Source organism: Centruroides sculpturatus, unplaced genomic scaffold (assembly GCF_000671375.1).
Source record: "Centruroides sculpturatus isolate CEXI.00-Female unplaced genomic scaffold, Cexi_2.0 scaffold2128, whole genome shotgun sequence".
Classification (NCBI taxonomy): Eukaryota; Metazoa; Arthropoda; class Arachnida; order Scorpiones; family Buthidae; genus Centruroides; species Centruroides sculpturatus.
In genome coordinates, this window is record NW_019386231.1 from 32,402 (window position 1) to 60,031 (window position 27,630).

The following is a 27,630-nucleotide window of genomic DNA, read 5'->3' on the forward strand; positions in this document are numbered from 1 at the left end:
TGTACAATGTTCTTACTTCCAAAGACCTAAATAGAGAGAACTAGAAGCAATTGAATACTAAATAATAATAATACTTGTTTGATTTTACACAATGCTTCACATATTAATCAAGTAACAACAACAGATTGGAAACTGCTGCTGCAAAAAAATCCTAAGATGCATAAAACATGCACTATTTTAGTGGATGTTTATGCTCTCAGTATGTTTTTATATATGCAATTGGTAGGGTTTGATTAAATTAAAAAATTATTATAGATTATTTAAAGAAGTATCTAATATAATTGCCTTATGATGACAAGCTTGTAAATCCAGCCCATGGATTGTTGAGGAAAGATTCCATCAAGAGTTAAAGGAAATTAATCAGCAAGCATGGTGATGTTTCAATAAAGTTCCACAACAAAAACAATTACACTGAACTTGTCCTATTCAAAACTATTTCAGTGAATCTGTAGTCTGTATTTTGGTTTTTATTGTATGGAAATGCATTTTTGCAAAGAAGTGGTTAGCTATTTTCATACATTGGTTATATAAAACTGTGAATATCAAGGATTTCTTGCAAAACAGAAATGTGTGAGAGGAAAAATAATTTGGTTTAGTACATGTAATGATTATAAAATTTAAATTTTTCAAGTTAGTATTGTATATTCAAATAATAGATAATAAAAATAAAATAAATAATATTTTTAGATTCTTTTGTTACAATAACAATGGTTACAATACTTATGGTATTTGTTTTCTAAAAGTAAAATATAATCAAAAGAAATAGTCAAAAATAAGTTTAATTAATTTTCTTTACTATAAACTAAGATATACTTTCCACAGACAAATGAGTACTTTTCATTTCTTCCATCACTTCCTTCCAATCAACAATAAATTCTTGAATCTATTCAAAACATAGAAATATTAAACATAGTTTAATAATGCAGATTTTTATTTATTTTTTACCTTTTCAAGTTGTTGCATTGTGTCTTCAGTATGAAAATCTAGCTTTTGATGTTTGATTATTATATTAAATAAATTATGGACTGCCCTAAATATATATAAAACAAATTTTCAGTTACATTTTAAACATATTTTAAAAACTTTGTAATAAAATTACATTTTAATTCGTCCTCTTTCTAAACATTTCATACTCGTGGCATTTTTCAAATGGTTCCATCTCGATTCGCATTTCAGTGCTTCGGTCAATGCGTGATCCATGCATCTTTGCAACTCGGCTATTTGATTATTATATTCTAATATTTCGTTGTTTTTTTCCTGGTGATAAAATACACAAACATGTTTCAATAAGAAATAAAAATTTTCATAGAAAGAACAATTTTTCATTCATCTATTAAAAATGAAAAAAAAATTTAGTACCCACAAGTTGAGGAAAAAAATCTAACTGTTCATCATAAGTTTAAACATGCCCAAATGAGGTGATGAGAAACAGGACCTGACCTCCAGGATGAACTGTCCACAAAAAACCTCTAGGTCTGCTTATTTGGATCCTGGGTTCATGAGAGTGATAGGTAACACTTTGATCATCTTGGCCATATGGCCAAGGTACTTTTGGTACAGGATATACCAAAAGTTCCTTGCTGAACCTTTAAAATTTTATTATGACATGACCTGACATTAAAACATGACCTATGAACAAATCATCAGCTATACTCAGAAATTTTAGAGTAGATGCTGGAAGTGTCTGCCTTCCATCTAGAGGCAGATAACCATATGCAATGTGCAAACTGCAGTCAAAAAGTTTCAAGCCTTGCATAGGAATGCATAGATGCTTGAAGGAAGTATGACACTTGTACTACTGTTTCACCCATTCTTGCACGGTTTGAGGGTGCCTCAATATTGTGATGTGATTCACAGGTTTGCTACTAGAGAGTAGATTGTACAGAAAAGTATCATCATGGCAATTGTATAACATAGTTCCTGCATTTGCAAGGAATAAAACCAAAACAAATTCACAAGGAGATTTAGCAAGTGTATGGCAATGATTGTCCAGCTTATGGTGTTGTGAAAAAGTGACAGTGTGAGATCCTAGGTTATTGTTTCTAAAATTTAATAATTGAATTAAATAAAATGCTTAACAAAAGTACAAAATTTGGAGAATCAATGAGGAAGTTAGGAAGCATTATCATTGGTAGAATCTTACTTTCTGAACAGCACCTCTTCCTGAGACAGTTACTCATCCAAAGAAGTAGGGAAAGAAAGTCATGGATTGGATACTGCTATAAAGGCCATAGAATTTGAGGAGAAGAAGGAACCTTAGAAAAGGTCAAGGAGGTCGCCCATCTCCTGAATTCATTTGCTCATCATGATTGTAATATCCTCTTCCCACCATCATCCTGCCAAAGTCTGAAGTTTGTAGTGCCTGCATCTAGATCAAGAAACTGTTACAGGAATATTCATCATCCCACATGTTCATTCCACAATCATCTGGAGCAGATGCTTCCAGATGATTGTAAAACTCTCTTGTGACATAGTTACCTTGATAAAATTCACCATTAATATTGTAGTTAGATTATACTACAATAGTTGTATTTTGTACTACAACTGAATTCTATCAAGGTGCCTATGTTATGAGTTTTACAAGTACAGTCGACCCCCCTATAACATGGGTTCCTATAATTCAGATTCCAATATGACGGCGAAAAAATTGCGACAGTATCTGTACAAACATGGTAAAAAAACTCCTATAATTCGGTAAACGTCATCGGGCAGCTGAACTACTTTCCGCCATCCAGCGCCACGCTACGAAGAGTTTAGGCGGGTAAATTGAGTTTACTATAGTCTGTACAGTATGTAAATTAGGTACCGTAAGTCTAATACAGCACTAATTTTATATATTTCTTGTGAAAGAAACATTTCTTATTCAACGGCCATAAAAATTATTTATATTAATGATGTCTCCAAAGTTCAACGAAGTTTTCGCAAAAAAATAACTTATCAGAAATCGCGGCCGCAGTTTGGTGCGCTGCTCCGCGACAAAAACAAGCTTAAGCAATGGCGACGTCGAACGGTGCACACTCGGTAAGTAATCCTACAATTTTTTGTTTATAGCATAGTTTATACGGATTATTCCCAAAAAAATATACATATTTTGGAAATGTTGAGTCGAATTAGTCTAGGAATCGATTAATTTTATGGAAGAAAACCTTTCAAACAGCTGTAGTCTGTAAAGTGCATACGTGCCGGGCTGTGATTGGCAACGACTCGTACAAAATGGATTCATAAAGAACGGAACATAAAGAACGGAAACATAAAGAACGGAACATATCTACCGTGTTATAGGGGGGTCAACTGTAACATGTGGGATGATGAGTATTCAGACAACAAAAATTCCTGTAACAGTTTCTTGACTACTACAATATTAACATTAATATTGTAGTAGTCGTCTTAAATAGTAGTAGATAGCCACCATGAATTTGCAATTTGTAATTTAGATTGTGATTGTTTATGTTTAGAATAGATCTTGTTTTATTGTTAAATGCATTGTTGAGCGATTCTCTTCCAGGTGTTACATCTCTCTCTTATCCCTTCTCTATCTGCTTACCTGTAGAGCATCTGCTTGGCATGTCAACCGATTTCCTGTGTTTTGATTAAATACATACAGTAGGTGATGTCAGGAAAAATCCTAACCTGAGGGGCTAGTTGGCTTTGTCACAAAAGTATAAATTTCAGTGTGACTGGGGCTGTGTCAACCTGGAGGATAACCCATGGTAATCATCTGTTCAGAACAATGAAATAGCATCAAAAGTGGAGGAGCTGATGCTTCCAGACTGGTAAATCACCATCAATAATATAGTGCACAAACTTGGCATTACTCGTGGATCAATTTTCCATATATTGCATAAAGATCTGCACATGTCCAAGGTGTCTACACAGTGGGTTCCAAGAATGCTGAACCCTTTCCAAAAGAAAGCAAGGATGAAATCATGGAAGCACAATTTGGATTGCTGTCACTCTAATCAAAATGACCATTGATTGGTAACTATGGATGAATGCTAAGTTTATAAGATCTAGAAACAAAACAGATGATGACTGCTTGCACTGTTTGCTCATCACTACCATGCCAAAATGCAATCATCATCTGCCTAGATATTGCTGTCAGTTTTCTGAGATTCTCAAGGTGTTAACCAAAGCAACTAACTGGAGAAGAGACAGACTATCACTAGCAGATATTATAGTTCATTCCTGGTCAAGTTATATCTGAAGAACAAAAAGTGAAGAAATGTCACAAAAGGATTGAGATTACTGTACGATAATATTCCTCCACAGTCAAATTCACTCACCGAATGCACCTGTCAGTATGGATATGAAATTTTGTCACATCTGCTGTATTTGCTTGATCTTACACCATTGGACTTCTTTCTCTTCCAGGAAATGAAGAAACCTCTTTGTGGACACCGTTTTCCTTCTGAAGAGGCTGCCATTTCCAAAATGGAGGAGTGGTTTTCATCACAAAATACAAAGTTCTATTCTGACAAGTGATCCACCAATGGAAGAAATGTGCAACTTTGCATGGCAACTAAGTGGAAAAGGAATAAAGTACAGGTACTCCTCACTTTACGACCTATCTGCTTAATGACCACTTGCACTTACAACCAATCAAGTTTCGACCTGCAATTCAGAAAATCCCTTTTCTCAGCTTGAGTGTTGATCAGTGGCAATTGGTGACATGTTCACTGAGCATAGTATAGCTTTGCTATGCACTTTTTTAGTCAGTCTGATGTAATTTAAACAATTGCGGGCCTTGCCAATGCACTTAATTTAGATGTTGAAGTGGAAGACATTACTGAATTAGTGGATTAAGCCAATGGAGAACTAACAAATTAAGATTTAATAAAGTTAGAAGCAATGAATTATTCAGAAGAGGAAGAATACGAAAGAACTGAAGAAGTGAAAAAGAAATTCACAGTACATGGGTTAGCTGGTGTGTTCTAACAAGGATCCTATATTCCTGGCACAAGCTCCTCGCTTATCGACCAATTCGCTTAATAACGTAGTCGTAGGAACAGAACTCTGTTGTAAAGTGAGGAGTACCTGTATATACCAAATTTCAACCTGCTCTGCCCACATGTTCTGTGTGAGGCACAAAACTTTTTGATTACTCTACATATATATATATATCCATACTCACATATCATAACATTGTTGCCATGATATCCAGTATGCTTGCCATAATGTTGAGTTTCAGGTCATCCAAATTACAGAAATTATTTATGTAAACTCTATTCTGTCAGATTTCATTTTATGGGAGTATATAAAGTTAAGTCTGCAGATGAGGTGGCCATAAGTCCTTAGAAATGATGTGATTATCAAAAATCCAAACCAGCTTTCACAAAACCTTCAAACAAGTTCATACAAAGTAGGCTTACTTAGTGGTACATCATTGGAAAATTTTTTCTTCAAAATTATCACAAATTGTAAGATTTTGTGTTGAAATAAGCTTTCTAAAAGTGTAATTCTTTATTTTTGATTAAGCATTGTACTTGACGTAGCAATATTTCTCACTTCCCAGTCAATAATACATAATTATCTCACCCATATGGATTTGTCCAAAGCACTTTCTAGATTGTCACAAATCTAAATCAGCAATACTCTCTTTTATCACTTTTTCAACAAGCGAGGAAATAATTTTCAAAACTTCAGTAAGGGAACTTTTGGTACACACTGTATTAATTTCAATAAAAACTATATTTGTATATGTATAATTTTTTATGTTAATGTAAATATCTAAAATTTGAAAGATTTTTATCATTAATTATTCTTTTTAAAAATATTAATGAGGAGATTTTAAGATCATAATCAATTACAATCATAAAATTAACTTTTATTTTTTTACAAATATCATAATTATTTAAATAAAAATATGATTCAAAAATCTTTCCGTATTTAAAAATCATTCCAAACAAATGTTTTTTCATATTTAATAATGTTTTAAACAATTTTTTACCTGAAGAAGGACCTAGGAGGGGTCTGAAAACGTTTGTAGTATTAAATTTTATTTTGCATTGGTTAAAGGTTTTTCTGAGGTACGTGATGATGATTCAAAAAGTCAATAGAAAATAATTAATCTCTTTCTTAATTATTCTATGGCCAAATTTGCATAAACCAAAAAGTTATATGCTTATTAAAAATTGAAAAATTTGTGTAAGAGAAAAATTGTTTTATAAATTATTCACATAAAATTTTAAAACACTTAAACTGTAACTATGTTAGTTTTATATTTTATGTTTAATGTATAACATACTTCTATATATTGCATCATTTGAGATCTTTCTGCCTCAATTTCTTCATTGAAAAGTCTTCCTTGTTCTGAAAGTTCCTGTAAGCAAATGAAAACTTCCAAATATTTTAAAAATTTATTTAATAAATAAGTTATAAATATTGATACATCAATTTATTTTGAAAATATGAAAATTAATTTATTTGATTATCCATCAATCAAATAAATTTTAGCTTGATGAAAATTTTCAAATTAGATTTAAATTTTTAACATAGAAAATTAATCTGATTATAAATGGTTATAGTTTCAGTGTCCTTTTGTATGTCCATAAATAAACAACAACAAAGACAATCATTCAAAATACAGTATATTTACATGTAAGCATACACTAATAGAAGAAATGCAAAAATTTAGCTATATTTGTATATATATTTCTTCTGTTATCTCTAATATACCATTCTGCCAAATATGAAATGATAATTGATCAACCAATCAAATATTGCAAAAAATGGAGCAAATATTTAAACTCAGCACCCTTGAAAATCCCAAAAACATAAGTTACCAGTGAGCACAAAATAAGTAATTTTCCTATTCAAATGCCACCATCCCACTGGTCAGATAGAAAGGGAGCCTATTGTAGGTGGGGTTGAAGTTAATGTGAAAAGTTTATATCTTCCAAGTGTATCAATACTTCATGAATATTCCAAGCATGATACTTCTAGTTGTGTAAAAAAATAACTATTAAATTCCCAAACAACAATGATTTCATTCACCACACAAATCAACAATTGAATAGAACTGTTTATAAAATATTAATTTTCCGTAAGTAAATATAATCAATACAATTTTAAAAGAAATTGAAAATGAGATAATTAATTAAATAAATTATTTTAAACAAAATTAAACTTACCTTTAACACAATCATCAGTATTTCAAATCGATTTACCACATCATTAACGGTACTAAACTAAAATAAAATTGAATTTTTTTAATTATTTACTAATATCTCTAAAAACATAAAACTAATACATAGTTAATGTTTCAGTTAAGTAATGAATATTTTAACTCTCTAATGAACATCATGTATGAGACATTCAAAAAGTTCCTGGAAAATGTAAATAAAATGACAGTAAATTGAATCTAACACTTAAATGGAATATAATGTTGAAAAATAAAGTTAAAACATTTTTCCACATGGTGTTGCTACCCTTTTAAGCTTCTCTGATAGAAATCAATGCTCTTTGATTCTAGCCACTGTACTGCAAAATGTTTCACCTGATATATTGACTGTCAGCAAAAGCTTTTAATGTCTTTTTTTAAAATTTGGGAATAAGAAAAAAGTCTGATGAAGCTAGGTCTGATGTGGGTAAAATCTCTCATCGGTATTTGCACACTACTACTGTGGTAGATCTCGCCATTGAGCCAGTACATGGAACAAGACACACTGATGAGTTTTTACAGGTTGATTTTCTTTTCAAGCTGCATGCAGTTTTCTTAAAATTGTTTTGTAATAGATTATACCTGATAAAACAAGTTTATGTTCACATCAATTAATTATAAATAGAGCATTCTGTTTACAAATAACCACTTTCCAGGAACTTTCTGAGTGCCTTTCATATACATATATAATATTTAAAAAAGCAAACCAAAACAGATTATTAACACATTAATTGTTGTTGTACTAATCAATTTAGCCACTGTTCAGTTTAATAGATTGTGAAAGATCACTATTATTGTAAAGATATTGACAAAAGTTTCATCTTATATGTAATTGTAAAAATACATACATCTACATTTATCAAATTATTACTAAAATTTTATTTTAAACTTTGTGTAAAATTAATAATAAAATTTTATGTATATAATTCGTCTCTGTAATCCAAAAGGTTTTTTGGTAGACGGACTCACAGCAAAACTTTTAGTCAGGAACTCACTTTTATTCTTCAAAAAATGACATATGCATTTCGGGTTAGTATACTCATCTAACCCCTCTTCAGTGCTACTTTTTCAAAAAACAATAAAAAGTTACAGTAACAAATACATGACATAAATACATTACAGAATATCACTATTTACTTACTCTTAAAGTAAAAGTTGTGTATGGGCTACCACTACATCTAAACACCAACCATTTGTTTTCCATTTAAAATGCACTTGAAGTGCTTGCATAACATCTCTTCTAAAAACCATTATACATAATGACATTACTGTAAACTTAACAAGTGTATACAATAACCAATATATTACATACCTTTAAAATATAAATAGCATACGAACACTCAATCTAACTAGCAATACATTAGAATACCACTTTTAAATTAATCGCAATAACTTTATTATTTTACTACTATATAGCACCCTCTATCATTTTGTACCATCTTGAATCTATTTGCATCCCATCAGAAATATTTATTAAATTATTTTGGTTTTTCTTAATTTCTAAGTGTTCTTTAAATTTACGTTTATATATGTCCTTTTCATGGTGTAGAATTTTAATATTATTGCGATTAATTTTACATTTATTGTTTTCCGTGTGTTCGTACCATGGCGAATTTTTATATCTCAATCTGATAGCCGCTTCGTGTTCCTTTATTCTTACATCTAATACCCTTCCAGTTTCACCTATATAACTACATGGGTTCATACAGTTACATTCTATTTTGCATACAATACCAGTCTTTTTTAACGGATCTATATTATTAAGGTTACTTCTATTAATATATTTAGAAACATTATTTGTAATCTTATTGGTCAAAGATGTTTCTTTGTTTCTAAATATATTAATAGAAGTAACCTTAATAATATAGATCCGTTAAAAAAGACTGGTATTGTATGCAAAATAGAATGTAACTGTATGAACCCATGTAGTTATATAGGTGAAACTGGAAGGGTATTAGATGTAAGAATAAAGGAACACGAAGCGGCTATCAGATTGAGATATAAAAATTCGCCATGGTACGAACACACGGAAAACAATAAATGTAAAATTAATCGCAATAATATTAAAATTCTACACCATGAAAAGGACATATATAAACGTAAATTTAAAGAACACTTAGAAATTAAGAAAAACCAAAATAATTTAATAAATATTTCTGATGGGATGCAAATAGATTCTAGATGGTACAAAATGATAGAGGGCGCTATATAGTAATAAAATAATGAAGTTATTGCGATTGATTTAAAAGTGGTATTCTAATGTATTGCTAGTTGGTTTGATTGTTCGTATACTATCTATATTTTAAAGGTATGTAACGTATTGGTTATTGTATACACTTGTTAAGTTTACAGTATAGTCATAATGTGTATTGGTTTTTAGAAGTGATGTTATGCAAACACTTCAAGTGCATTTTAAATGGAAAACAAATGGCTGGTGTTTAGATGTAATGGTAGCCCATATGCAACTTTTACTTTAAGAGTAAGTAAGTAGTAATATTTTGTAATGTATTTGTGTCATATATTGGTTATTGTAGCTTTTTATTGTTTTTTGAAAAATTAGCACTGAAGAGGGGTTGGATGAGTATACCAACCTGAAATGCATATGTCATTTTTTAAAGAATAAAAGTGAGTTCCTAACTAAAAGTTTTGCTGTGAGTCCGTCTACCAAAAAACCTTTTGGATTACAGAGACGAATTATATACATAGTAACATACAGCAGTCCAGATACAGAATTTAATAAAATTTTGTTAATTCTAATACCCTTTTATGTATGAAATTATATGGTGGGTATTACATTCAGTAAACTTGTGTGAAAAATCTGTAATTTAGAATCCCAGCTTACTATTTGAAATCACACAAGTGGAACTATCTCATTTGTTATTTGAAAATTTTTAAAAATTCCTAGAATGTCATACTTTAATACTAGAATGACATACTAGAAACTTTGATGTCATAATTATGTACTGTACATAATCATACTATTAGAATAAAGATATCTATTTCATGAGAAATTTAATTCAAAATACAATTTGCAAATAAAAATTACTACATTTTGAATGAAGATAATTTTACAGATACAAAAACATTGCAAAAATCATATTTATTTAAAAAATTTATTATTATTATAAAAATAAATTTACAACAAGAAATTATTGTGACATCATCACAATGTTGGCTGCAATTTTTCATCACAATGCATTTAAGTTTAGTAGTGTCTTGCCCCTGTACATCATACCTTTCCTTCCATCTATTTAACATTTGGCATGAAGATCAGGCTGTACTACATACTTTTCCTATTAACAATGAAGTCATGCCAGTCATGTATCTAACTCCGTTAAGAAAATTTTTTTATTGAAATAACATGACTTCTGGCCTAAAGAGAAAGTTCATATATAGTTAATTGGGGCCTCCCATCCCTAAGTTTTCCATATCTGGTCTTGACTTTCATCTATCTAACATTGTTCTCGAGATTAAGGAAAGACAAACAGACAGTGGGAATTTATAGGTCTACAATTTTTTTTCAAATTGCAGCCCAATAATGAAAATAGTTGAAGTTATGTATAAATTTCTATTATGCCCACTTGTAACAATTGATATAATAATAGGCACTAAACAAAAAAGAAGGAAAAATAAAACTAAAAATACCACAATAAAAATTTTTTTTAATTTAATAAAATATCAAACTCAAGATGTTCATTCATAATGGTTTGCTCACTAAAATACAATTATCAATGTGTGTTAAACTTTCTATTGGTAAATGTTATTGATCTTCACAAGGGTTTTTATATTGTATCAATATCCTTTCTGTATTACATACTTTGAGAGAAATATTATTTAGAAATTATTTAAATATTTTCTCCAACATTTATAATTTGTAATGCTTGCCATAATATACACTAAATGTGCTTCTTTGCATATACTTTAAATTTATCAGGTTGTAAAAGATAAAATTTATACATTTTGAAAAAACTTCATTGACAATTAACTCAACAATGATTACAGTTAAGTCTTTAAGTAATCAGTCTTGTAGTTAAATCTTTAATTAAGTAATCACACAGTAAATGATTACAGTTAAGTCTTTAAGTAATCACATAGTCACAGTAATCACACAGTTGTAGAAAAGGTGGCAAGATGCCACCTTTGCTACAAACTTTCAATCCCATGAGCATAGAATGACTGAGGTTTTTCTTTCAAGAAGGTCTCGAGCATCTGGTATTATCATTGAACTGTATATTGTCAATATGTTCTGCAAGGCCATAATCAGTTAGTGCCAACTCTGTCGGTAATGTAGATGAGACAGAACCACCCAGCTCAGACTGGCCAGCTTCTCTAAGGTCATCTTTACAGACCATTAATTTCTGATTTTGTTTTCCAAGTTTATTTTATCATATCAGAATAACATGATTTCTATTCACTAACTACTTGTAGTAAAATTTAGTAGAATTTAATAATGACTAATTTCAATTGACTTATGTTAAAGAGAAAATTTCAATTTACCTCCCCGCTACTATCAGCAACTTTTCTTACAAATTCTTGAAATACTTGATAATTTTGAATTTGTTGGTTTAATTTATTTTCTTTCTGTTGCAAAAGTTGTATTTCTTCTTTAAGACTGTGTAAAAATAAAAGAACTCTATTAACACTAAATTTAGAGTTTTATGAAAGTAAATCAATTACAATATCCTAAAATATTGTAGTTATCAGCAAATAGATAACAGAGCTGCAAAATCAAAACAAGCAAATCAACAAAATAATATAAAAGACTGTAATGATGACAGATTCCTGCACACAACCAAGTTATATAATACATTTTAGCATCATCACATAATAAAACAAAATGTACAGATAATCAATTTGGGATGTAATAAAATTTAAAATGTGTAGAAAATAAATTAATTAGAATTCATTAAATATTAAATGAATGTGTTGGAAGGTTGTCAGTTTTGGAATGAAGCATGTTCATTTTGGTATTCAGCCATATGATGGCACATGTGCACGAAAATACAAAATAGCAGTCACATCACAATAGAGTGCCTAGTGTACTGTACAGTATGATATGAGAGATGAAAGAGACTTATGTCCAGAAAGAGTTCTGGTGAATTTATGAGTGTTATCGTGCTCTATCACATCAAGACAATGTGAAATGGTACCAAAAGTTCTTGCAAGTGGGTTTGACTTTATCTCACACTAGAGGAAGAATTCATGACAGGGACAAAGAGGAAAATGTTTGACAGACCATGATTCAAAGTCCACAAATTTGCCGTGTTGTTTATCAGTAACATAACATTCCATACAGCATACATCAGAGAATTATGCATTGATACTTGAAAATGTTTCCGTATCACTTGCATATGCATGATTACATATCCGCCCAGTATGAAATGTGCACCATCCACCATGACAGCCATACTGAGTGTTTAAGCAGGAACTAATATCCTTCCAACCCATGTATATAACATTTAAAAACCTCTAGTAGCATTACTTTATTTTTCTACATATATTTAATTTTATGACATCCCAAACAGACTACCCTATATATTATATTGACAAAGATTAGTATTAAACATTTATCATCAATAATTCTTAACAGTTGACAGTGGATTCTATACAGCCAAAATACCAATATCTAAAATAAAATTATCTTTTGAATCAGCTAGTTCTGACCATTTCATATTAGAATGCAATGGTAGAATGTAATTTTCACTTCTAAAAGTTATGATATTATAATTACGAAATGAAAAAATTTTAAAATATACCTATTTATTAGGGTTGTATGTCTAGCTTGGCAATTCTCTTCCTCTTCTTTTTTTTTAGCAGCTTGAGCTAATTTTACAGAATTCTCCTAAAACAAAATTTAAATAGTTATACCTGGAAAATTTGTATAAATGAATACATTACATTTCAATAAAAAAATATAGCATATAGTTAATGCCAAATGTTCTTAATATAAAATAAATTTCTCTAATAACTATGTAACTTTAAACTAAGTTATATTTTCTCTCTAACTTAAATATTTAAACCTAATGACTATGATAGAGAAATTGAAACAAAAACTTTATTTAATTGCAAAACAGGTATGTTTAATCTGTTCTTATCTATTATCATCCTGCAAATATCAAAAAGTTTATAATATATTTTTGTAAATTAAAATTATCAGGTACATCATCTGCTTTTATACTACATATTTAAAATGATAAGTAGTTATGAAATTTTTGATGATGTAGAGAACAAAACATAAAATCAACCAAAGATTTATGAGTATAGTGTGGAGAAATATTTAATAGATAAAAAATCAATAAAGACAGATCTTCAAGTTGGAGAACTTTGATTATAATGTGGCCAGGTCAATCACCACCAATACTAACATTAACAACAACACCCTCCATCACATGTACAGGAGGATGGCCAAGGAATTAAACATACGCATAGCATACAAAAGGAAACCCACTGTGTTCTGCCTTTTGTCTAATGCAAAGAATGAAACCGAGGACACAAAAGCATCTGGATTTACCACATCCCACTACAGGATGACAAGTTCAACAGGACACTAACATACATTGGTTCCACATACAGATGAGACAAGCCCAGTTATGAGATCACAAGTATGATGTGGCAAAAGGAAACATCAATACAACCCTGGCGTGGTATGCCACCAAGCCGGGAATTTCCCCCTTATGGGAGGAGGCTACCCTGCTACACAGGGTATTTGACAGACAACACATAAGAACATTCAAGGCCACAGAAATCTACAGGGCCGACATAAGAGGAGCATGCATCAACATGGATTACATTCCTGTACTAAATGAATGGAAATATTATTTAGACTCTTAAAGGAATATACGTCACAGCCATTATTCAAACTGATTTTTAAAAATTACGTGTGCAACACAGAAACATTCTATAAATAGAACAGTTATTTTCATTTGACTTTTCCTGATGAAGGCCAATTAAGGAGTGGTCGAAAATGTTCGAATGCTGAATTTGGGTGTTTTGCTGGAAATTTGACATGTAGGTGAGAGTCTATATAATGTTAATACGTGCTTCTTGTCCTCAATTAATTATAATAAGCTTGTGTCCACTTTGGATATCCTTGTGAACTAGGACTTGTTATACTGAAGTATGAGAAAAACACCATTTTCAATTTAGATATATTTATTGTAATGTAATCTTGTAAGCCACTATGATCCAGCATTTTAGGCTAATGCTCCTCCTCAGCAGACGTTACCATTTTCCAATTATAATTTAAAAAATTACACATTAATTTATACATTCATTTTTTAAAAAAAATCTTAAAAAGTAAAATACTTTTATATTTACAAGTTTATATTTTAATATATCCATATATTTCTTTCAACATTTTCAGAATAGACTTTTAAACCTCAACTTATTAAATTCTTCCTATAATATCAATAAATCTAATTAATCATAAATTGTCAATATAATTTCCTTAGTAATTATAAATCAAACATCCTACCAGTAAAATTTTCTTGAAAATGTAATGTATTATTAAGTAGATGATTAACTGAAAACACAATAAATGAATTGGAAATTGAGAGAAATAATAATAAATATTTTAAGTTACCCTACATTCCAAAAATATTTGAAACGATAAAAACAGTTGTCAAAAGTAAAAGTATTAGATTAATTCCAGAACAAACCAACAGACTTAACAAAGTTCTAAGACAGAATAAAGAGGAAATGTTCACTAGTATATTGGACAAAACAAATATATTGATAGTATAATCCTTCCAATGTAGTTAGTTGTTTACAAAAATATAGATATGTTGGAGAAACAAAAAGAAAGTTAAAGAAAAGGTTAACTGAACATATATAAAGATATTTTACTTTTACTACATACTAAATTGCTGGATCATAGTGGCATACAAGATTACGTTACAATAAATATATCTTAATTGGAAATGGTGTGTTTCTCTTCCCTCAGTATAACACATTTTCAAAACTACTTAAAATTGCCTAATATGGGAACTTTTTCATAATTGGGAATTTTCACTTTTTAATAACTATAATGTATGTATTTATTTACAAAATTTTTTTATCACAAAATTTAAAAATAAGCTGTACCAGTTCTCTTATTTCTCTGAGATTGATCTAATGATGACAAACCCGTAACACATTGATAACAAACTTAGAAATTTAAATTGCCAATGATTTTCAATCATTTGTACTGTAATTTAAATTTTATTTCTGATCTGTTATTAACAGGTAAATGCTTTGCAATGTATTTTGTTGGATTCTGCCTATTTAATGTCCAGAAGTTGAAAACATATAATAAACACCTTTGGATATGGAAGCAACAGTTAGTAACAGAACCTTTGATATGTTTTTTCTACTGTTTTCCCTAAATGTCTATATTGCACTATATTGAAAAAGTAATGATAAGGCTCTCTACCTGTAGATCACAAAATGATCTTATAAATTACAGATAAAATTTTAATGAAAAAAACGGCATAAAAATATCACTTTTAGCTAAATGAAGTGTCATTATATTACCAAACTACAAAAACTTTTAAAATTTATCATTGAATGAAGAAAAATTTTATCACAAAAACACAAATACTGTCCTGAAATTTTCTCTGCTAACTTTGGTAGGTTTCTTGAAGCGTTTCTATAATTAACTATTAATTTTTCATATTTTATTTTAAATTAATTTGGTAATGTGTTGTTATAATTTCCTCAAATTAAGTTCATCACATTATATGTATTTTGCAATCACATTATGATGTTCAGCTATCTTTTATTATAGAGAGAAGTAATATATCAAAGATATCTGAACTATCTTATTAACATTTTGAATCTAAAATTAGAGGTTTTCTTTTAGTTTTTATCTTATCAGAGTTATCACGTTTTTGAATTATGTCAAGTGCCTTGACAGCACAGTCACTATATGCAACTTTGCCATCATTTAGAATAATACAAGTTTTGATGCAAATTCCATTTTCTGCTGGTTTCAAAACTTTTTCCAGATTATTTTTAACAGCAGTTCTGTCTGTAATAATTTTATCTATAGATATTAGCAGTAGTGTAGTAGACTTTCTTAGGTGGACTTAATGTGGGATACATTGTTTTCTCATTTTTCATTTTTAGCAAAAGATCTTATTTGGTTTTGACTGATAATCTTATCTTCTAGTGATTTTATAGTTTCTTGACTAGTGCTGTATTTATCCAGTGTGTTTAGATAAACATTGGAAAGTCTTTTTATAAGCTCAAATATAGATAGCACTTTCCCAATGATTAACTGGTCATATTGTTCACAATATGTTTATATAGGTCTTTAGTTTCTCAAGTGCTTCAAAAAGTTATACAGTAGACCCCCCTATAACGCTTAGATACGTTCCACGCTAATCAAATTTTACGTTGTAGGAATCATTAAATACATGAGTCAATCGCAGCCCGACAGGTGTGAAGTTTACGGACTAAGGCTGTTTGAAAGGTTTTCTTCTATAACATTAACCGATTCTAGACTAATTCCACTCAACATTTCCAAAACACGTATAATTTTTTGGGAATAATCTGTATAAACTATGCTATAAACAAAAAATTGTAGGATTACTTACTGAGTGTGCACCGTTCGACTACGCTGTTGCTCAACCTTGTTTTCGTCGTGGAACAGCGCACGAAACAGCGGCCGTGATTTCTGATAATGAATTTTTTGCAGAAAAATAAACTTGACCTTTGAGACATCATTAATATAAATAATTTTTATGGCCATTGAATAAGAAATGTTTCTTTCACAAGAAATGTATAAAATTAGTGCTGTATTAGACTTACGGTACCTAATTTACATACTGTACAGACGATAATAAACTCAACTTACTAGCCTAAAATCTCCGTAGCGTGTTGCCAGGCGGCAGAAAGCATATATATAATTATAATAAAGTTACAATAAATTAAGTTAATATATAATTATATATACAGTAGCTAATTTATATATAATTAATATATAATTATATGTACAGTACCTAATTTATATATAATTTATATATAATACTAAACAGACGATAGCAAACTCAATTTAGCCGCCTAAACAATCCATAGCGTGGCGCAGGGCGGAGGAAAGTAGTTCGGCTGCTCATCCACTATTGGTCCAGATTCTATCAATCTTGTCGCGATACGAGTCGACGACAACGTTTTAGGAGTTCCTTTATATGAATATTGCTACAATTTTTTCGCTACGTTATAAGAATTTCTGTTATAGGAACCCACATTATAGGGGGGTCAACTATACTTCAAAACATCTGAACATTTAGAATCTCTTGAAGACTTTATTTTTGAATTTTCCTCCTGTTTGGATGGAAAGTGGTGTTTAGATGAAGACTCATCCATGAAAGTCTTGAAGTATAATCAGAATATAAACTGAACATCCCCGAGATGGGAACTTGAGATCAGGTAACTAAGGAAACATTATCAGGTGTGTACATATTTAATATATATATAGTGATTTAAAATATAAGATATTGTCGAGATTGCATCCCCTTCTATAGAAGGATCAGATTGTTATCAAATATATATATAAATATGTATAATTTTCACAAAAATGATTCTCGAGTGAAGGGAGTTACAAAAGAAAACCTACTTGAAGGAATTTTTCATATCTTTTGGTAGAATCTTCAAATAATTTTTCTTTTTCTATAAATTCTTTATGTCGTTTTTCTAAGAGTAGCATATTTTTTTTGAATTCCTATAATAAAAAATAACTTTTGTTAAAAAATACAAATAAAAGTTGCTTAAATGATTATTAAATATAATTATCATTGTTGTATACAAATGTTGTGATGATGGTGGTGGTGTAGAATGTTTTCGTATAGATGGTCAAAAAGAACACAGTACACGCTTCTTTCTAACAATAACCACAAAAAATAAAAACACTTTAATTTCTCCAAATCAGCGAGTGACTCTCTGGCACTCCACCATTTTTTGAAAGTTACAATACTGGACCAGCCACACAGCTACTCACTGTGTTAGCTCCCTGGTCAGTACACACACTCTCTCACCCTACACACTCCTAACTAGGTGGGACAATCTCCCCCACACTCCCGGGGACACCGTCACCTCACCCAACCAACATATGTGACCAAGCTGTGGACTGTCCATCACCACCTGCCGACATCCACACACCTCACACATGTTACACTGAACTTAACAATCATTATAGGTTATATTTCACTATTAATCATTTTAACAATAAATGTATAATATTTTGTTAAAAATAGACATTATTTATTATAATCATTTTGGGACTCATCTACACTAATATAACAACTGACTATTATTATTAAATGGGATAAGAAAATAATTTATTTATTGATTCTGACATTAAATCTTCTTTGGTGCCTACTCCTATAATTATTATAAATATATAATGGTGGGCTCTAAATTGTAAGCATGTATTTATATATATATATATATATTACAAAACTTGAAGAATATATCTATATATACTCTTCAAGTTTTGCAAGATTTAGCATAGCATTTTCTAGCATGAAGTCAAACATGGTGTATAGCAATCATTCATACTCACACTGTCTTCTGAATTGTTGGAGTTATTCAATACAATCAAATCAAACAAGAAAATGTGATTTTGTTTATTATTTTTTTGTATATGTTATATTTTTTAAAAGCTAGGTCATTCAAGGAGGAGAGGAAACCATTGGTAAACCCACTCATCAGAGTTAAAAAAGGCTATGTTAACACAATTAAAAACACAGATTCATTAATTATAATTATTTTTTGGTGGATTATGTCCTACATGGTACCAGTGCCTAGCACTAAGCCTGGAAACTACTAATGTTGATAATATACAATTATCATCAATTATCACTATTACTCATAACAAATACTCTAAATACTAAACCTTAATCATTTTAATCATCATTTGTTCACAGTACAATAGTTTAAATTACTGGTATTTCTTATATCATTCACTCACTGTATGAATTACTATTAATTCATAAATCTTCAAGTTTTAATAAAAAATACTTAATAAAAACAATATTTTAAGAAATATTTTGATATATTTTAATGAAAATATTTAAATTAATTAATAATAAAATAATTACAGAACATTTTTGAATAAAGATGCATATGGTTTCATGTTAAATTTTACTAAGGAACTTAAACTTGTGTAATTTATATACAACTAGCTTACCCATCGCACATTTCTGAGATCTCAGAAGAAACAAAATTCAAGCAAACTCGTTATGATAAAATTCAATTTACATTTTATCATTTTTATTAAAACTTATTATAATAATATTATTATTATTATTATTATTCATTTTCATCGGGAAAACATTTTAAAGTGTCGTTTCAATTCTATTTATTTATTGGAATGCTTGTGGATACACTATATTTTTTGTTTTTCCGTCTGCTGCTTACATGAATAAATCAGGTTTTCCGACACGTGAGCTGGCCACATACAGTTGTCCATGCGAGAAGCACGGATTCTCCAAATCTAGCCCACACACTCGCAGCGATTGTCAGAAGTACGATATTCCCCACTTTTATGTATTTTTTTTAATCCTTTACAATTTTAATTATTTAATTGCTCCTTCCTCTCTTCCTTGGCATGTTGTGAAATTTCTGATAGTTGGATAATAAACTGTTTTATTGTAATTTGTCTTTTTAAATTATTTTGAGTTGATATTAAAATTTGGAAAAGGATCTATTTCCCTAGATCGGTGAAATAGGCGAATTTCCTCCTACAACTTCGGTTGTTGTTTGGGATACAGTTAAGGTTTTAACAAAGTTCAAGCAAATACATAATTAGCAAAAAATAGTTGAAATAAAGTGATTAAACAAAAATTATTACAAATATCGTAAATAACAGTTCACAAATGCATGTATGGAGATATTTTTTGGAAGGGGGAAATGGTCTTCATAATTTGAAATCGATTGCGCACACAATGAAATGCTCGTATAAACGCGTGCCATCTATCGTGGGATAAATGTACTATGCCAGAAACCTTCCCAAAGCTTAATGGCAATTGTACTATGCCAGAAACCTTTGTGGGAATATATTAAACAACTTCCCAAAGTTTCACTGCAATCGGATAAATGGTGTGGTAATGCATGAAGGACAGACACACACACATACATTCATTTTTATATATATAGATTAGTAAATCCTTGAATTTAATGATGAAGTTCAAATTATATATATAATCATCTTTCTCCCATTTTTACTAGATACTATTTGTTATTAGAAAATTGTCTATAGGTTGACTTTCTGTAGAATTCAGCTAATGTACATTCATCAATTAAACCAAATTTCATTAAAAAATTGAATTATTAAAACACACTAAACAAACTTACTGTTATAAAATTAGCATATAATAATTAATAAAATGTGGATACTTTATGTTGTAGATATGCATGTTACATTGTGTTACTTAGTGGTGTGACATTGCAACGTGATATACGATGTTTTCACATCATAGTTGAAAAAGCATACAAATCAACAATTCAAAAATCAAAATTTATTTGAAGTTAACAAGAACAATTTTTCTAAAATATTACAGTTAAATGCTGTTTTGTTAGTTTTGTTACATTGAAGCACACTAATCAAAATTAATCAAACTGATTAACCTAAACTATTACAATTACATATTTTTGTTACATTAAAGACAATAAAACATTACTTATTACTACTTGAATGCAATTTAAAGGAATGCTACTTATTTTCCTTTGCTTAGAATAACAATTCACATTTAAAAACTGCAGGTAAAACTATAATAATAAAAATTTCTCAACCCTACAAAATTCAAACCTAAAGGAAACAACAAAAAATAAACTTTAATCCATGCATTGAGATATTAGTTCATATTTACAAAAATTACATCTGCAAATTGCTTCATTACTTGTCCTTCTTGGCTTTTAACACATTTAAAATAACTACACTTTATTACCTATTTTGAAAAAATATTGAGAATGTAATATATCACACTCCTGCATAATACAAAAAGCACCTCATTCATGCTTAAACAAATTAAGAAAAGTGAACAAAAACATCCTTCTCCTTAACAGTACATCAATCTAAAATAGTGAACTGATAGACTAATTTGCATACTGACAGATAACTATTGATTATTTTTTATATAAACCTTTTATTAAAAATAGGAAATTCTGAGATTAATTAATAAATACAAAAAATCAAAAAGTTCAAAAATAATTTTAAACAAATGTTTCTTATTTATATTTTAATTATTGCACACTTAAAATTTTTTCATTTGAAATCATAATCTTATTAGTCTGTATTGTCTGTAAGCAACAGGACAGTGTACAATGTGACTGCTGAACATATGCATAACATAAAAGTAGCAAAATATACAATGAAATATAACAGAAGTGTACTATTCATCAGCTTTTTGTACAGACAAAAATTTTAAGATTATAAATTCTGTTTATGTCATAATAGAGAGAACATGAATCACTTGTCATCTTGATCATTTGTATTTTCCTCTGTTACAATACTCTTATCAATTTTCATTATCATTTACAGTGGAACCTTGCTTAATGAGCACTTCTCATAATGAGTGATTCGCATAACAAGCAAAGAACATTGTAAAAAAATGATTCACATAATGAGTGACAAGAAGAAGGGAAGTTCCAGATATTGCACTTGCTACATCAGTCTGTGTTTAGCACTCATTCCACCAGCATCTTAGTGTCGCTTGTGAGCACACATTTTCCAAACTTGTGTTCACACATATTACATATAAACATCAACAACCATAGTTTGTTATATAATAAACACACCAAACAATATGCAAAATTCTTGGGCTATGTAAAGGCTATAATTAAATATTAAAAATCACTGTATTTCAATTTTTTTTTGTTTTCTGCAAATCTAATTCGCATTCCAGGTTGGTTCATTCCATGCTAGAAGAAAAGATGATGATGATTAACACTCCTTAGCAATGTATATTGTATAATTTTCTTTGAATAAACATTATACATAAAATATTTGAGTACTTTTTTTGGCATGGAATGCATTATTTATTTTACATCAATTTATATGGGAAAATTGTTTTGCTTAATGAGTGTTTCACTTTATGAGTAACATTCTGGAATGAATTATGCTCATTAAGCGAGGTTCCACTGTACTGATAAATTTAAATACTGATAAATCAATATTGGTAAATTTAAAAAATTATTATATATTTCAATAATAATTTGTAAAATTATCAGACAGAAAGCAATGGGATCATAATGTTATAAACAACTAGTAACTGGAAATAAAATAAACTTCTGAAACTGAATACTAAATAAATTATTTAAATTTTTTTTCTGTTAATTTTTATTAAGAGTCGGAAGTAAAGATATACTGTAAGTATACAAACCAAAGGAAAATAATTCAAAATTATTGTATCATCATCACTATGATGGGCTGCTATTTTTAATCATTTTTTAATTTAAAAAACCATCACAACTTCCATCCAGACCAGAAGTTTGTACATAGTTAAACAAGATCTCCAACCCCTAAGCTTTCCATGTCTGATCTGGATTTTAGTGGTGCTGTACCCCTGTACATCATACTTCTCCTGTAACAATTGAGTCATGCTGGTCATCTAACTCTGTTTTCAAGAAAATTTTGAATTGAAATCATGTGACTTCCAGTACAGATCAGAAGTTTGTGTATAGTTAATTGAGGTTCCAGCCTCCAAGCTTTCTATATTTGGTTTCAATTTTTATTGATCTAATTCCGTTCTTGAGATTAACAAAGGAGAAACAGATAAATGAACAACAGTGGGAATGCAATTTTCAAACTGCAACCCAATAATACTAATTTAAATAGAAGTAATAAATTACCTTTCTTTCTTTGACTAAAGTATCTTCTGTTGCATTGACTTCTGCCCATTTTCTTAGTAACTTAATAGTATTTGTAATATAATCATCTTTTTGTTCAGTAATTTCACTGAAAATTAAATTTTAAATTAAGTTATAAGAAAGATAGTTTTAAGAAAAATAATATATTTTGTAAAAGTTATGCAAAGTTATATAGTAAATCAGTGTAATTTCATAATAAAATATATTTAATTCACATAAATATTGAAGATCAATAATAACTGAATAAAATATTTATAAAAATTATATAAAACATAAATAAATTTAATAAAATTGTAGAATGAATCATTTTGGGAATAATATAAGTTTTTATATTTTGCACATTGGAGTGGCACTATCAGTGGCCCGATAGCAATTTCATACATTTTCTTCGTCACAAATTCCTTCGTTCTCAACATTCAGGGAGCATGTGCACAAAGAAAGCAACATCCCTTTTTGGTTGCATCAGATCTAACTGGAAGTGACATTGTGAATATTCAGAAGCAAATATACCCATGCTTCTTTTGACTTTTTTACTTATCCAAGAGACAAAATTCTAAGGATTTTCTGACAGTCTTATTCATTTCTGCAATTTGACCACACATATATCCTATTATAATCAGACCATTAATAATAAAAATCAAAACAAATATTGAATTCTTCAATTGGATATTAAATTTTATTATTAGCAAATCTATAAACTCATATCACCAAAGTCATGATAATTACCTAAAAGGAGTGTTTAAAAGATGTATAGTTAACAGTAGCAGACAGTTGAAAATACATAAGGCCAATACATAAGACCTATTTTTATCAGAAAACAATATAAATTAATTTAAAATAAAGATTTTAGACTGAATTACTTACAAATTACTTCCCATTTCTTTAATTTTTATTGAACTGCTTTGATCCATGACAACTAAATAAAAGTATTTAATAAATTCGTTAGTAGTATTTTTTAATTTATCATTATTAAATAAGTTGTTTTAAATCAGGGATGGCAAACCGTTTTGAGTCCACGTGCCATATAGTGATCATAATGATTATCTTTAAAAATATAAAACGAACGTGCTTTAATTGGAATAAATGTAAAGAAGCTGATTGAAAAAAGATAATCACATGATAAACCGAAAAAATTATTTAAAAAGATGGGCGATAAACTGTAATCTTATGACACGTTACCTGTAATTGATTCTCTCAACGTGCCACTTTGGGCACATGTGCCATAGGTTGGCCACCCCTGATCTACAGTTCTACTTAAAATGTTTAATGAAACATTCAAAATTACATTTTAAATTATTTTATTTCCGAGCTTCAAAAGAAATTCCATTTTCAAATTATATTTTAAACTTAATTCTAGAACATTGTAAATCTCTGTAAAATTTGAAATGTACACTTTTAAAAGTGTCGATTTCAAGCTTGCTTGCTTGCCGCCCTCTGGCGGGGAAGTTAGGCATTAGCTACGTTGGCTATTTCGCCCCGTGTAGTTGTTTTTCAGGTATGCGAGTGGAGTTGGTTGGAGAAACAGATGGCGATCTCGAGTTGAAGAACTTGAAAGATCTAGAAGAAACGTCGTTGATATTGAGTAGATGATTTTTTGTAAGACTTTTATTGGAGAGGATTTTTCCCCTGATGTTGTCGAATTTCGAACACTTGTTGAGGCGGTGTATGGTTGTGTCTGCTTTGTTTGCAGAGCCGGCCCTACCATAGGGGGAACAGAGCGGCCGCTCAAGGCGCTAAGTCCTAGGGGGCGCCTCAGTGATAAAGAAAATTAAAGAGTAAAAATTAAGGGCATCCAAGGGGGCCGCCATAATAGGATCTCGCTCCATCCTAAAACTTGCCTCGGGCCGGCACTGTTTGTTTGGACAGTATTTGCTCTGGTTAGTGGTGCAGATTAAGAGTATTGCAGGTTGAGTGGTGCAGATTAAGTTGCGAGTATCAAGAAAGTGGTTTGTAAGCAAAGAGTTGGTTCTTGCGCGGTTGTTGAGGACGTTGATGCGGCGGTCAGTGATGTCAGGAAAAGATATATCTGATGTGATAGAAAACCAAGGATAGAGATAGTTTTTGGGCAGTGGCGTGCCGTGGCATTTGATGATTGGGAAGCTGTGTTTCTGTAAGAAGCCGACTTCCAGGGGCATTCAGTTAATTGCGCGTCAATGATGGTCTAGGGTCCATTCGTATTCGTTTGTTCGATAAGCCAGTAAAAACCATAGACTTCGCTAAATGTATCATAAGTTTTAATATCACAATTACATTCCGAATCGCTAGCCACGATATAAGGGCTAAAATAAAAAATAAAATTATAAAAACTTACTTGGTGAAATAAAATGTGTGGTGGATATACCTGGTACAAAATATTCTTCAATTGTATGAATATACTTTTAAAGATAATTATAATTAAATATAGCTTTGTAAAGAAACATACATTAAAATAACATAAAATATTCTTTGCTTTTTAAATCTTAAAACAATCCACTTAGTCAAATTGCTCCCTACCAGCGGCTAATCGATGGAATCAGAGATAGTCCTGCAGTATATGCATAAACGCAGTTGCCAAATCCCGAGAGTGCCGATACCGATCAATGTCAAATGCCACTTTTGTCGCATCACTAGTATATCTGAAAGGACGCAACAGGATTGTTGTAAATTTTAAACGTTTATCGCCATAGCTGTAAAAATCTAAATATGTTAAACTTAATAATAATAAATTTCCAAAATTTACTTTTCAGTCACTCTCATTGAACTGGAAAAATTTCTGTCTTTATTATCTAATATAGGGCCTAATATTACCAAGAAATCAGTCCCCACTGTACTCAGCTACAGATTGGTCTGGTTAAGCTTTGGTTTAAGTAAAATTCCATCTTTTTCAGCAGGGTTTTATTTATGTCCCTAATTCCCCAATTTCTTAATTATTTAACTACTTCTTAAGTAGAAATAAGTCGAAACCGGTTACTTTGTACTTGAATACAGTACTGTATTTGTAGTCTCGGGGAAAAAAGTGGAAAGTTTTATGACAACGGATACATAAATCGTAAATTTAAGAAAAATAAATTCTAGAGCTTTTTCTGTACCTCGTGCATCTCATTCATTAAATTTAGTTGTAAATGATGCTACCAAAGTAACAGTTAATTTTTTAACATTATACAAGAATTGTACACGTTTTTTTTCTACATCCCCTTAAAGATATGACATACGAAATCGTAATATCACTGGTTTAATATTGAAATCCGTAAGTAATATAAGATGGGAGAGCGGAATAAAAATATCAAATATTTTAATGGATTTTTTAAAACTCATGTCAACTATACAGAACTATCATAAAAACATAGCAGTAAATTCTTATCGTTTGGGTTAAGTTATAAATCTACTCGCGATTCACGTAATCGGGCGAGGGCGGCCAAATATCTAGCGGGCGGGCGGCTAACAGCCCAGAACCGGTCCTGGCTAGAATTGGATGCGTTATACGTGTAGCATCCACCCGAGGTCTTAGGATTCCACCGGCTAAACCGGGGGCCGTATTCTGGTCATCGTCTCTCGTCTGTCGTCTCTCACAAGCCGATCGCTGATTGGCTGATCATTTGTTTACGTCTCGAGAGATCATCGCGTCTCTCATAACGCGATTCTGGACAACTTTTTCTCTCTTCGATTCTCTCGTTTATCAGAGACGAGCGGATAGTTGTCTTTCGGTCGTTCTTTCGTCTTTCGCCTCGATTCGTTATATCCAATATGGACGATTGGATGCTACTCGCGCTGTACAATCGTATTAGAGAACGTTCTCTATCTCGGGAAAGAATATTTCGAGAGAGAAAATCCTGATTTTTTTCCAGCACCTACTCGGAAACGTCACTGATTCCAATTTTGTTTTGTTTTTTTAATTATCCTACATCAATTACTGAACTGTCGAATATGATGCTAATCTTACTTAGATAGTTAAGAAGAAATTAGATCGCAATATTTCGAAAAATATCTAAGAACTCACGCTTTTCTAACTTAGGTTATTAAAATTTTAATTTGTTAAAAGAGACAAATTGACATTACAATCTAAAAACGTTATAAAACATTAAAAAAAATAATTACTTCGTCGAAAAATTACATGCATTATTTGAACACGTGCTTTCCTTGCCACGTGATCTATGATTACATACTCCGCACTTTCGAAAATTTTACAATTTCATTGCTTAAAATTCTATACCGTGTTGCGCGCGCAGATAACCCGAACATGTATAATCAACCGAATAGAATCGTGACGTCAACAACAAAGACGAGATCGTTACGAATGACCAGAATCGCCACTGTGTATAAGAGACGAATTTCGTCTCTCGCTTTGACGTCATTCGTCGGTGAAAGAAGAGATGAGAGATAAGTGACCAGAATACGGCCCCGGAGGTTGGTGCTCTGTAAAGCGCATGCGTGAATCTGGCTTTTTTGATGCTGACAATACAGCGCTTCCACTCCGCCACTAATATTCGAATATACAATAGCAATCTTATCTTTTTTTCACGTGTAGTATAGAAATTTGTAATAAGATACATAATGCGGTTATAATAAAATATTGTGCGATTATTTTCATATAATTAAAATTAATATGTATTTATTTTTTTGAGAATACGAGGGAAGCGGCGCTTCCA

At 30.4% G+C, this 27,630-nt stretch overlaps 1 protein-coding gene across 1 annotated transcript; it reads right to left on the bottom strand.

Moving 5' to 3' along the window:
* On the bottom strand, nt 1–24,287 carry LOC111614183 (coiled-coil domain-containing protein 42 homolog). Its single transcript, XM_023355566.1, has 11 exons — nt 24,185–24,287; nt 23,870–23,921; nt 22,988–23,093; nt 17,754–17,858; nt 12,916–13,001; nt 11,657–11,771; nt 7,131–7,187; nt 6,245–6,319; nt 1,100–1,257; nt 946–1,030; nt 1–883 (listed from the first exon to the last, which is right to left on the bottom strand). The coding sequence occupies exons 2-11, from the start codon at nt 23,914–23,916 to the stop codon at nt 803–805; spliced, it is 915 nt and encodes a 304-aa protein (XP_023211334.1). The 5' UTR covers nt 23,917–23,921; nt 24,185–24,287; the 3' UTR covers nt 1–802.
* Between the last annotated feature and the right edge of the window lie 3,343 nt (nt 24,288–27,630).

What these genes read in the sequence shown, in the direction of transcription:
- LOC111614183 (XM_023355566.1), bottom strand. Translation starts at nt 23,916, where the DNA reads ATGGATCAAAGCAGTTCAATAAAAATTAAAGAAATGGGAAGTAATTT. An exon ending in CTTTAGTCAAAGAAAGAAAG is followed by an intron (nt 17,859 to 22,987) that starts GTAATTTATTAC and finishes TTTTTATTATAG; the next exon opens with GAATTCAAAAAAAATATGCT. An exon ending in TACTGATGATTGTGTTAAAG is followed by an intron (nt 6,320 to 7,130) that starts GTAAGTTTAATT and finishes ATTTGCTTACAG; the next exon opens with GAACTTTCAGAACAAGGAAG.